General features: G+C 40.5%; 1 protein-coding gene across 1 annotated transcript; it reads left to right on the top strand.

The window, feature by feature from the left end:
* The first annotated feature begins 1,160 nt into the window (after nt 1-1,160).
* Nucleotides 1,161-8,374, top strand: LOC103480423 (E3 ubiquitin-protein ligase TRIM39-like). Its single transcript, XM_017310413.1, has 10 exons — nt 1,161-1,234; nt 3,499-3,729; nt 3,816-4,188; nt 4,595-4,690; nt 5,247-5,480; nt 5,657-5,804; nt 5,935-5,961; nt 6,646-6,710; nt 6,815-6,937; nt 7,188-8,374. The coding sequence occupies exons 2-10, from the start codon at nt 3,503-3,505 to the stop codon at nt 7,572-7,574; spliced, it is 1,680 nt and encodes a 559-aa protein (XP_017165902.1). The 5' UTR covers nt 1,161-1,234; nt 3,499-3,502; the 3' UTR covers nt 7,575-8,374.
* Nucleotides 8,375-13,291: the final 4,917 nt, after the last annotated feature.

Raw genomic sequence — 13,291 nt, 5'->3', positions numbered from 1 at the left:
AACTGGGCACTAAACAAATCTGACCTACAAAGAAAGATGGCCAGGAGAAAGAAATCCATGAGCAAAAACAATAACCTGACAATGAAACAACATGGTAGCGATGGTATCATCAGGTCAGATAATACAAGGTGATATTTGAAAACCCGAGTCAAAAACTGCAAGTAACTTAAAGCTGCAGAGGAGATTCATCTTCTGGCAAGACCTCAGTGGTAAACAGAGTGTTTTTTGTTTTTTTTAATCAAAGCATATTCACGACAAACTCAAGTTACTATGTAATCGAGAATCTGTTTACTCATAAATACATAAATGTACAAAATGAAGGAATGAATGATAGAATGAATGAACAAATTTACAAAGAAATAAATGAAGGAACAAAAAAAAACAAAAGACCCCTCTAGTTCAGTGCGCTTATTTTATTTCTTACACTTATGAGTTTTCACACAGGCCATACGTTTTACTCTATATGTGTGTGTGCATATATGTATATATAAATAAATATTGATTTTACAGTTTTATAAATATGAAAAATAGAGGAAAGAAAAACTAACTCAGGAACCTGGAGAAAAGATTAAAAAAATGACCTTAAAACAATGTTGAGCGCTACAATGAAAGTCTACCTGCAAATATGTTACACGAACTCACACGCATATCCAAATAAGGTTATTGTGATGTTCACAAGGTGACGACGACAGGAAAGTAAATGGTATATTTAAGATGAATCAGTTCATCTTCTTACATAAGTCATAGCTTATGTAAGAAAAATGCAACAGTTTCCAGATCCTCCAGAACCTGACAGATCTGTGATTCAGATCATGAGTCAATATCTCAAGGAGTATAAGAGCTGAAACCTGTGATATCCACAAAAACAAAACAAAAAAAACGACTACAGCAGAGATTTAGAGAGTGTTACATAAATTATCTGGAGTGTTTTAAGCTTTGATTGAAGCAGCATTGATTAATGTCTAAGGGTTAAATTTACCTGCAGCTTTAAGACAGCTTTTGAATTTGTTTCTAAGCTAAAAGGACACCAAATTGATCAAGGTGTAGAAGCTAAAGTTTACTGTGCACAAACAGAACTGATGTGGAAAAACTGAGGTATTTTTATGAAAACTCAGAGCAGGGAGTCGGTAAAACTGGAGAAACCGGTTGATCGGTGGGAGTAGCTTCCAACATAAAAAGAGCAAAGTGTCTGGTGGAAGTCAACACAGCTGGGGAAGGCCGTCGACTCACTCAGGTAAGACGTCTTTAATAATTACACGTAACATTCTGATTATTTCTTAGCTGATATGAACAAATGTGTGCTACTGTTTGAACAAGATCTCCAGAAATAATGCTTTTTGCTGAACCTGGATAACAATAGTAATAAAATAAATAAATAATTATTACAATAATAGTAATTTTTTTTTTTTCTGTGAAATTTATTTGTGCAACACCTTTAAAACCTAACAATACTCAAAGTGCTTTGCCGGAAAAGGGATTATGAGTTTAAGAACAAAATTGCAACATTTGATCCCCAGCAGTCCCGAGGTTTTTGGAAACCTGTCGGCTGCTTGCAGACTCCACCTGCAGCAGGAATGTGCAGGCTGCTATTTTTAAAATCCTCTTGAATGCGTTAAAACAGAAACAAACCGAGTAATGGAGCAAAGGGGATTCCAGTCAGGCTCTGGACTTTAACATGGCAGACGTGAAAAAATGAACAGGAAATACAGACACTTTTAAATCTCACTGTTATTTAATTTCACCTATTAGATAATATTATTAGGGCTAATTATTATGACTGCCATTATAAACAAAGTCACTCAGCAAACTGTTAAGAGTTACTACCAGCAAGTATGTACTATTGTTTTTGAATTGCTTCTTAACTGTGTTAACCGTTTGGCACAAACTGTTTGTGAAATTATACGCAGCTAAAGCCAGATATTTACACACACCACATAAAAACACACATGCGCATTTTCTTCTCGTTGTCTGAAATTAAATCTCTTGTTTTTGTTAGTTAGAACGAGCAAAAATGATTTGGATTTACTTAACTCCAGAAAACTCTTAGATTTCTTTGTAACTTTCTTCAAGTTACATCTTGGGACAGCAGCCAGGAACTTTTAAACTGCATGACTCGGGTCAAACCTTTTGGGTTTCCTTCCACAAACTTCTCGCAATAGTTTGCTGGAGTTTGGAGCCATTTCTCCTGACAGGACTGGTGGAACAGAGTCCATTTTGTACAAAGCCTCACTCATTCACACCTTTCCAGATCCTCCCACAACTCCTCCATAAGATTCATATCAGACGTTTGTGACGGTCACACCAAAATACTGACTTTGTTCTCCTGAAACCACATTGTAAGCACCTTGGCTGTGCGCTCACAGTCATTATCCGTTTTGGGAAACCAATCTGTGCCTAAGCGTTTTCTTCCTGGCTGATGTCTTTAGATGGTGAGTCAATATTTCCACTTTCCTCACGATGGCATTTGTTTTATAAAGCAGCCAAACATTACTGGTTAGGACGATCCCCGTTCTTCCTCCTAATATAGCAATGGTCATTGTCGCCAAACCATGGCGAGCTTTATGTTCATCAGACCACAGGACAGGTCTGCAAAAATGAAGATCTTTGTTCCTGTGGATGCTGGCAAACTGCAATCTGGCTCCTTCTACCTTTTTGAAGCAAAGGTTTCTTCCTCGCTGGGTGGCTTTTCTGCCCATGTTGGTACAGAAACAGTTTCACTGTGGATGATGGCACAGCCTAACCAGCTTCAACCAGCATCTACAAAAGGTCTTTAGCTTTCGCTCTGGGGTCAGCCTACATGTTTTGGGTCGAAATACATTCATTTCTGACACAGAATGAATCACTGTGATGGTTGGACATTACCTTCATGTTTATACTTGCGTATAATTGTTTGAGCAGATGATCGTGGCACCTTCAGGAATTCGTAAATTGTTTCCAGGGATTAACTGGACAGTTGCATAACTCTCTTCGTTTGACCTTCCTACCGCGTCAATCAAGAAAACCAGAAAACAGTGTGTTCCAGGTCAGGCATTAAAGCACATCCGCAGGTGTGTCTCCAATTAATTCTAATAGGTCAATAACATATCAGAGATTTCCCAAGCCGTTGCATAATAATCTGACTGTCAGTCATTGTGTAAGTAGACTGCAATCGTTACGCATGTAAACTTCCGAATTTGAAGAAAGTTTTCTGGCGTTTTGTAAATACATAGAAAACATTCGAGTAATTCTAACTTACGTAAAACAAGAGACGTTTGGTCTGATTTAGTTTTAGACAGTGAGATAAAAAAAATGTGGAAATTTCCTTTTAATTGGTGTAAACTTCAGGTTTCAACTGAAAAGTTGAAATGGTTTAGTTACGAGTCATTTTGTGGACTTTTTCTAATTCAGGGTCTATAAGTCCAGTTTTTCTTGTAATAGAGCAGAATATACTTTTCTTCAGCTTGTTTTTCCCTTCCATGAAAAGCTAACCTTGAGTATTCTTTTTTTTCATCCTCCCAGAAACATGTCGTACGCTTTGTCCGAGGACCAAGTTCTGTGCGTCATTTGCATGGACAGCTTCAACGATCCGGTGTCCATCCCATGCGGCCACAATTTCTGCCTTGAATGCATAAACGGCTTCTGGGACGCAAGCCACAAGTCTGAATGTCCGCTGTGCAAAGAAAGCTTCCAAACCCGTCCAGACCTCAGGGTCAACATCGTCTTAAAAGACATTACTGAACAATTCAAAAGGTACGGATCTGTTCCAATATCGTACAATCATTAAACATGTTCCTCTGCCATTTCACTAAACCCGAGTTCCGTGTCACGACAAAAAGGTCTAGGAGAAAACAAGCAAGCAGGCCAGAGCCGGCGCCGAGGAAAAACTCCTCCAGACGGTCCTTAAAAGCCGACAGCATAACTTGCGACATCTGCAGCGAAGACAAGCTGACGGCGGTGAAGTCATGCCTGGTCTGCCAGGCGTCTTACTGCGAAATGCACCTGGTGCCTCACCTGAGGGATCCGGTGATGACGAAGCATCGGCTGACGGATCCGGCCACCTTCAGCACAAGTCACCTGTGCAGAAACCACAACAAGCCCCTGGAGATGTTCTGCAAGAAGGAGCAGACCCCTGTCTGCACGAGCTGCACCGAGAGGGACCACAAGCACCACGAAGTCGTTCCTATGGAGAAAGAGAGCAGGCGGGTCAAGGTATTAATATAAACGTTACGATTATTTTAAGTCAGGCCAAGTTTATTCAGCGACAAGGCAGTTCAAAGTGCTTTACACCATAAAAACGTCATTCAAGTAATGAAATTGTGTCAAATGCCATCAATGAAATCATCAACACACACAAAATATATCTATCAATGATCCATTTACTATTAATCAAAAGTAGGACTTTAGAACTCCATGTTCCTGGTTTTAGTCAGAACGCCAGCAGCAGTAGCAGCAGCGTTCTGGATCATTGCTTGGCTTTTGTCACCCACTAAGTGGTTTTATTTTACTCTCATTTACACCAAACTATTTATTTCATAACCTTATGAACCAAGTTCTATTGACCTTTAAGACAATCTGTGCTGCTACTTTAATTACTTTTTTTGTTTGTTTTGTTCAGGCACAGCTGAAGGCGGTTCAAGCAGAGATTCAAGAGATGATCCAGACCAGACTGAAAAAGACTGAGGAGATCAAGAACTCTGTGGAGCTGAGCAGGGTCAGGCTTTTATTTCAGTTCAAATTCACTTCACCACATGTTCATACTTTCAAGGTGTCCAATGGATTTATTGCATTATCTGCAATCATTACTGCTGCTGCTATATCAATACATCATCATGAGTTCTTGGTGTTTGATTGAAATGTTCTAGTACAGCTAAGAAGAAATAGCATACAAGTGAAACCCTTGTTGTCAGTCATCTCAGGAAGTGAATATATTTTATAGAATCATCACATATAGAGTGATATGTTCCAAGCCTTTTGATGGTCATGGCCTTTAGAAAATGATAACCCAAACTCAGCATCTCGGAAAATTTGAATATTACATTAGAAGCAAAAAGTTATCAAACAATTATTGATGGACTGATATATGTCGTTCAGCTCTGAGCTGAGTTATCAACAAGTCATATCAAAACAGAATAAATGTGCTCAGTGGGACCTGCAGTTTGTTTTCAATGTATTCACAAAGAACAATTCTACGCACATTCTGGAAATAATAGTAAAAACATGTACACATCCAACTGTGAAATCGGTTTTTGTTTTCTCTATCCTTGCAGATAGAGAAGGAAAAGGAGATACAAACCAGTGTTCACATAGCCAACCTGGCAATAAATGCCATCGAGAGAAACCAGGCTCTGCTCATCGAGGAGCTTGAAGAAAAGCATGAAGCAGCGAAACGGAGAGCCGAGGATCTTCTGGAAGAGCTCGACCAGGAGCTCGGCGAACTGCAGAGGAGACGCAGCGAGCTGCAGTACCTGGAGAACACCAAGGATCCACTGCATCTGCTGCAGGTCAGACCTGGACTGATCACCACAAAAAGACAATTTTAAACGATAGGACATAACGCAATCTAATGTACCAGATTATACCAGGTCAATTTCACCGATGTAGCCATGACAGCAGCGATACCAGGCTTGTTTCTGCCTGTTAAATATGTTTGTTGTGTTCACTCAATGAATCACTTTAGAGCTTCCCCTGTCTGAGCTCCCCGCTGTCGACAACGAACTGGTCCGAGGTCAGTGTTGACCCCGACATCTACATAAGACGCGTGAGGACGACCTTCTCCAAGCTGGTGGATCTCTGCCAAGAACTTGAAAGGAACCTTTGCGCCGAAGGTCTGTGACTAATTAATTGACATTGCATTCAGTGTTTCTCTGAAGTCCTTCATGAAGATTTTACTTTGCTCGTTTCCAAGTTGATTTATGAAATGGTTTGAATCGATTGTTTTTTCCCGTCTCTTTTCAGAAGTCACCAAGATGGTCAAATTTGCAGGTATGAGTATGAAGCTTTAAGGTAGTTAAGGAAATGTATTTTTATCTAACACTGAACCAAAAATGTTCAGGGTTTACCAAGACAAACATGAAAAACTTCAGTGATACTTAGAATAATTTCAGACCTGATAGTTTGGTAGACTTGGTTTGATTAGGGACCAAAGGTGCAACATTTGTTATGTAATATTTTCAGCTGCTGCGGTTTGTTTTCACACTTCGCCTCTGTCAGTCGAACCAAACCCTTTGACAAACATTGTTCACCCTTTTGAACAATGTTGGCTCTGTACCAAGAACCTCTGAAGAAGACATAAGCACAAGTTCCTTCTTCATAAAATGTGAACAAAAATGGACCAGGATCAGATTTTGGCTGATGTAGGATTTCTCTTTTGTCTTTGGCAAAAGACCTCAAGACATTTCTCCTGCTATCGTTAGACACACATTTGTTTTGGTTATATTTAGCTAGAGTTCCCTGTGCTTTAGCTCGCTTCTTGCATTTGGAGCAGTTCCTGGTCTTTTTGCCATGCACATAGTGCCACCAGAGTTTGGTTTTATATTCCGCATCAAAGTTCAATTGCGCATTCAGACCTCCCCGAATGAACTAGAGTTTGATTAAAGCAGACTAAACAGGGATGATGTGAAGTCACCCTTAGAGAGATTAACATCCTTTATATTTATCCATCCTCAGTGGATGTGACTCTGGACCCTGCGACTGCTGCCAGCTGGCTGCTTCTGTCCCCGGATGGTAAAAAGGTAAATTTTACTGAGAGACTGCATCATCCCTCACTATAACCTGCTCTTCAGAATTTTAGACATGCGAGTTTTGGACTAACAAATATCATGACGGTGATCTACAGGTGACCCTGAGCGCCCAGCAAAGAAAGCATGTGCTCCCAAATAACTCTCGCAGGTTCGATTCTTGTGTTGCCGTTCTGGGGAAACAAAGCTTCACCTCTGGGAAACGATACTGGGTGGTCAAGGTAAGAGGTTGACAGAATCACAACCATTGTTGAACAGTGACAGACAGTGTAGGTGAATTGCTAACTTGGATGCAATGTATAGCTCAGAGATTGATGAGAATGGCAGTTTTAATCTTGTCTGATGTAGCAAGGAGTTTTAAGATTTGACCTTTGAATTAGCAAGTACCACTGGAATGACTAATTCACCCACCTGAATCCCCTTGTGAAATCTCGTCAGTTGTTTAATTCTGTGCTCTGATTTATTTAATAGGTAGGGGATAAAACAGACTGGGATCTTGGTGTGGCCAAGGAGTCCATTAATAGGAAGGGCTCCATAACCGTCCGTCCAGACAGCGGCTACTGGGCGATCTGCAGGCGGAAGGGGGAGAGTCTCCGGGCCTGCACCGGACCCTCTGTTGTCCTCGACCTCCATGAAATCCCTACGAAAGTGGGCATTTTCCTGGACTATGAAGAAGGATCGGTGTCATTCTACAACGCCGATGCAAAGACTCACATCTACACCTACAAAGGATGTTGTTTTTCTGAGCCCCTGTACCCATACTTTAATCCATGCCTTCACGACAATGGGAGGAACACAGCACCACTGATTATCTGCCCAGTGGAAACTGGGCTTATTGTAGAGAGTACGGTGAACTGAAGTTCAAGTCAATTAAACAGATGCAGTGAAGTCCCATTTTCACCTTACTGATTATTCCGAGTTTATTATTACATTTTATAGGCTTAAGAAAAATGCTTTAGTTGTTTGTTTTGTATTTCATGTTTAATGCCAGAAAACTAATGAGAAGATTCAGGGAACTTCAGAACTCACAGTTTACATTTTAAAGCCCTTATTGTAAATTACAGTGTAATTTTCTGTCTCTTTATTGCTTAATGGCCAATGTTTATAATTCTCCTGATTTTTCTTTGGGACTTGTTGCAGTTTTTACCTTCCACAAACCAGGAGTTTTGAGCAAAGTCAGTAACAGTGAATTATCTCGTTTTACAACTTGTTGAATGTTTTGCCCTCCGTTTTTCCAACATTGTTTTTGTCGCCGTGGTGTTTAATAAAGGTTAACATTGTTTAGATGTAGGATATCACATCTCAACATGTTCATCTTTCATTTTCCTCTCACAGGTTCTGTGATGTTTGGTGTTTTTGGGGGGCAGAAGTCATGTGTTAACCCTCCCGCAGCAGACGTCACATTGGTGCACCCGGGGCGGTTGTTAGGTCAGACCATCTCGTTTAGTTAGTTTGTAAACATAAATATAAGAGCTCTACAAAACATAGCTTGCACACAGTTCTTGTCTGGACCTGGAGAAAAACACAAAAGGTGTGCTAATCGGCGTCTTGATTAGCACAAATTAAAATATAATCAAAATATTTAGGCATGAGGTGTAAATGCTACCAAGTCTGATCCTAGCATTTCTAAAATAAATCCGCTGTTATGCAACAACTGACCACATGGTATGAAAACATTTTTTTAAAGAAACGAATGTCTCATTCTCTGAGCATCTACCGGGAACATCGGGAACCGGTTCAACTGCATGATTGGACAAGAACGAATTGCGGGCATTGTGCTTTCAGTTCAGGACTATTTATGACTTCATTTTAAAATAAATGACATTGCAAATGCAAGACTTTGTTGAGGAAACAGTGCAAAACAAATAACTGGGAAACTTGCTGATGTGGCTCGCAGTCAGCGTGTTTTAGGAGGTCACACAAAAATGAGGAAGAAATGCAAAGAACACATGACGCATGACGCACATCAGTTGTTCACACACTTTGTTGTTTGTTAATGGTTGATAAGAAGCAGAACTGTAATCCGAAAAGCAAATATAAAGCAGTCGCCAAGACAATGAGACAGCTGTAGAGAAAAACTTTAAATCCAGGTGGTTCTGTATTGAGTCCTCTTGTTGATCTCCCTGTTAAAGATTAGATATGCAGGGAATGCTTGTTTTAATATTATGTCAATCCAATACTAAATGGAAAAGAATGTGGCCTTTTTAAATCAAAGCGACCTTTATTCAAGTCACAGCTTCAGGAGTTCGTTGTAAGGGAAACGCTGACATCTAGTGGTGAGCTAGAGTTACAGCAGCTATTTCATTATTTTCACAAAACATCAAATGTCTGAGCTCAGTAAACCTTCTTAAATCTGCCTGTTCCTTTAAAAGTTTAAAATATAGACAATGTGGATTCTATCATGTTTTTCTAGAGCAAAAAAATAATGTCATTCCCTTTAGGATTATATTATTTTGTTTCATGTTCAGGTTAATCCCACCTAAAGAATTTCTTTCATGGCAACCCTATTTCATGCAATCACCCTTTGTTTACCCACGAGTTACAGCAGTAAATGCATTGACGTTCAAGGTGAATAATATATAGAATATCAGCTACCATAGTATCAATGTAAGCAATCATAAAGGACTGATAAGGTTGCAGATTTTTTTAGGATATTTCATTTTCTATGCAATTTATTCAGCTTTTGGATGATATTTCTGGCCACTTGGTTGGTCTCTCTCCTTACAAACAGCAAATTTAAAATACTTGAGCATTTTAAATTTCAGACATTTGCATTAATGAATCAAACTGAGGTTGAACACTAATTCTGGCCAGTTGTTAAACTCTTTTGTTAAGCCAACCATAATCAGACTTAGTGGCTACATTCAAACTGTAAGTAAATGTAAACTTGACCCCAAAATGTAAGCAAAATTTTGTGGTCAAGTTAGAATAAGTATGAACACTCAGATTTGACCCACAGCTGATCGTTTTTGAGTCAGATTCGAGCCACTTCGCAGCCAATCGTTTGGAATGTGATTCTAATGGAAAAAACCAAAATGGTTTCAGTGTGACTTTGACGACACTTTCCTTCGTCGTCTGTCATAACTGCACTGGCAGGAGGTGTCAGTAGTTAGCAAATAGAACAGATGCAACTGCAGTCGGCCCCCATTGCAATACAAAACAACACTCCCATACGTCTTCAAAGAGATGAGCCGCCTCAAACAAAATGCCTATTTGTGTTGAAAAGACACTTTACAAAAGTAAATACGCTTTTCTTTGATTCCCACACCAAACTGTGCAAGACATCGGTAATTGTTCTCTTGCACATGAAGGTCAGTTTGTACTGAATTCAGCTATAGGCAACAAGTAATGTGAACAACCATGAAGAAAAAAAGCAAAACTCAAATTTGAGGATCAATATCTGAAGTGTGAATGCAGCCCAATAAACATCCTATAATGTACTTGGAACTTGAAGAGCTCAAGGCAAACCTTTTTGGGCCGTCAACCACAGGAATGGAGAACGCATGATGGAGCTCTGGAGACTGCCGATCACAAGGCCGGGAACTCTGATCGAGGGAACCACTTGAGGAGTCCTGTAGAGTGGCAGAGAGGCCACTGGAAACACTGAAGAACCCTTGGATAACACAGTAGATGTGAAACCCTGTGAGAACCCTTTGCGGAGCTTTTATCCTCTAATCGTTTCTCACTGTGCTTGTGCCGAAGTGGCAAATACGTTAGTTCAGTGGAAAACGGTATATCTCAGTACTTCCTTATAATATCCTAAAATTATTTATAGACATATTGTGCATTTTTGAGCGGTATAGGAGACTAAGTGATCTGAAAAATGACCACCGGGCAAACCCAGAAGCAAGACGGAGCGTCCTGTAGTCTGCCCTCTGGTGGATGTAGCAATACCAAGTGAYTACAACATCAGGAAAAAGGAGCACGAGAAACTGCAGAAATACCAGGGCCTCAGAGAGGAACTGGAAAAGGCCTGGAAGGTGAAGACCACAGTACCATACAATACCATACCATCTTTATTTATGAAGCCCGTTATACACCAATAAATTGATTAAAAGCAGAAGAAAACTAACCAGTAACAGAAGGGTTAAGAACATGACAGAACCGAGCTGCAGCGCATGCTTTAGCTTTTGCTTTAGCACAGGACAGCGTTATCTCAAATAAAACAGGCATATGGTCTGAAAATAATGAGTCACCTCAACTAAATTAAAAACTGGTAAAACATAAGATAAAACCAGATCAAGACTGTGACCATGCACATGGGTAGCACCAGTCACAGACTGCACAAAATTAAAAGAATCGATTACATTAAGAAATGACTCAGCCACAGGTGAAGAAGAACAACAAACATTAATATTAAAATCACCAAAAACGACAACTCGGTCATACCTTGGCAAGTATCAGCCATGAAATCAGAAAAGTCATTTATAAGGTTTTTGTGGTCCTTCTCAAAAAATTTGCATATTGTGATAAAGTTAATTATTTTCCATAATGTAATGATAAAAACTGTCATATATTTTACATTCATTGCACACCAACTGAAATATTTCAGGTCTTTTGTTTTAATACTGATTATTTTGGCATACAGCTCATGAAAACCCAAAATCCCTGTCTAAAAAAATTAGCATATCATGAAAAGGTTCTCTGAACGAGCAGTTAACCTCATCATCTGAGTCAACGAAGTAACTCTAAACATCTGCAAAAGATTCCTGAGGCTTTTAAAAACTCCCAGCCTGGTTCATTCCTCAAAACCGCAATCATGGGTAAGACTGCTGACCTGACTGCTGTCCAGAAGGCCGTCACTGACACCCTCAAGCAAGAGGGTAAGACACAGAAAGAAATTTCTGAATGAATAGGCTGTTCGCACCTCAGGCACCTCAGTGGGAAGTCTGTGGGAAGGAAAAGTGTGGCAGAAAACGCTGCACAACGAGAAGAGGTGACCGGACCCTGAGGAAGATTGTGGAGAAGGGCCGATTCCAGACCTTAGGGGAAGAGGTGGACTGAGTCTGGAGTAGATACATCCAGAGCCAGCGTGCACAGGCGTGTGCAGAAAATGGGCTACAGGTGCTGCATTCCCCAGGTCAAGCCACTTTTGAACCAGAAACAGCGGCAGAAGTACCTGACCTGGGCTAAACAGAAGCAGCACTGGACTGTTGCTCAGTGGTCCAAAATACTTTTTTCGGATGAAAGCAAATTTTGCATGTCATTCGGAAATCAAGGTGCCAGAGTCTGGAGGAAGACTGGGGAGAAGGAAATGCCAAAAGGCCAGAAGTCCAGAGTCAAGTACCCACAGTCAGTGAGGTCTGGGGAGCCATGTCAGCTGCTGGTGTTGGTCCACTGTGTTTTATCAAGTGCAGGGTCAATGCAGCAGCTATCAGGAGATTTTGGAGCACCTCATACTTCCATCAGCTGAAAAGTTTATGGAGATGAAGACTTCATTTTACAGCACAACCTGGCACCTGCTCACAGTGCCAAAACCACTGGTATTACTGACCATGGTATTACTGTTGGCCTGCCAACTCTCCTGACCTGAACCCCATAGAGAATCTGTGGGATATTGTGAAGAGAAAGTTAAGAGACGCAAGACCCAAAACTCTGGATGAACTTAAGGCCATCGACATCATGGCCTCCATAACAGCTCAGCAGTGCCACAGGCTGATTGCCTCCATGCCACGCCGCATTGAAGGCTGCAAAAGGATTTCCGACCAAGTATTGAGTGCAGAACTGAACAAAGTTATTTGAAGGTTGACTTTTTTGGTATTAAAACACTTTTTTTTTTTATTGGTCGGATGAAATATGCTAATTGTTTGAGACAGGGATTTTGGGTTTTCATGAGATGTATGCCAAAATAATCAGTATTAAAACAACAAAAGACCTGAAATATTTCAGTTGGTGTGCAATGAATCTAAAATATATGACAGTTTAATTTTTTTCATTACATTATGGAAAATAATGTACTTTATCACAATATGCAATTTTTTTAGAAGGACCTGTACTTTAGTGGCTGACAGACTGCCGCACACAGCACAGTGTGAGAGCTGCCGAGTTCAGATAGGCTAATCTCAAAGCTAATCCCATAGTAGCTTTTTTACTGTTTACAAGTAAAACAACTTTTAAAAACAGTCGCTATTCCTCCACCGCACCCCGACATCCTTGGAGCAATAAAATAGCTGCAGTTCCGCGGTTCAAATTCTTTAAAAATGCTGAAGTCACCCAAACCACTTGTCCATGATTCTKTTATAAATAAAACATCCAATCAATGAGAGGAAAAGAAATCCCTAATGACCAAAGTTTTATTTGTCAGCGACCTGGCATTTACCAAACCAATCCTGGCAGAAATCGGTGGGTCTACATCATCAGCTGGCGTCCGGTACTCGCGGCAAAGAGGCCGCAGGTTGATAGGATTCACCCTGCGTCTACAGGGCCGAGGAGCGCAGGGGCCCTCGGGGCAGTCACCTCCAAACTGGAGCAGTGGCTAAAACAGGATCCCAGGAACAGCATCAGACATCTCAGTCCAGAAATGTGCAGTTCTAGGCACAGCCAAGATACTGTGGCTCCCAGGCTTCTGGTAGAGG

The sequence above is a fragment of the Poecilia reticulata genome, linkage group LG18 (genome assembly GCF_000633615.1).
Source record: "Poecilia reticulata strain Guanapo linkage group LG18, Guppy_female_1.0+MT, whole genome shotgun sequence".
NCBI classification, from domain to species: domain Eukaryota; kingdom Metazoa; phylum Chordata; class Actinopteri; order Cyprinodontiformes; family Poeciliidae; genus Poecilia; species Poecilia reticulata.
This window is presented reverse-complemented; position numbering and strand designations above follow the sequence as displayed.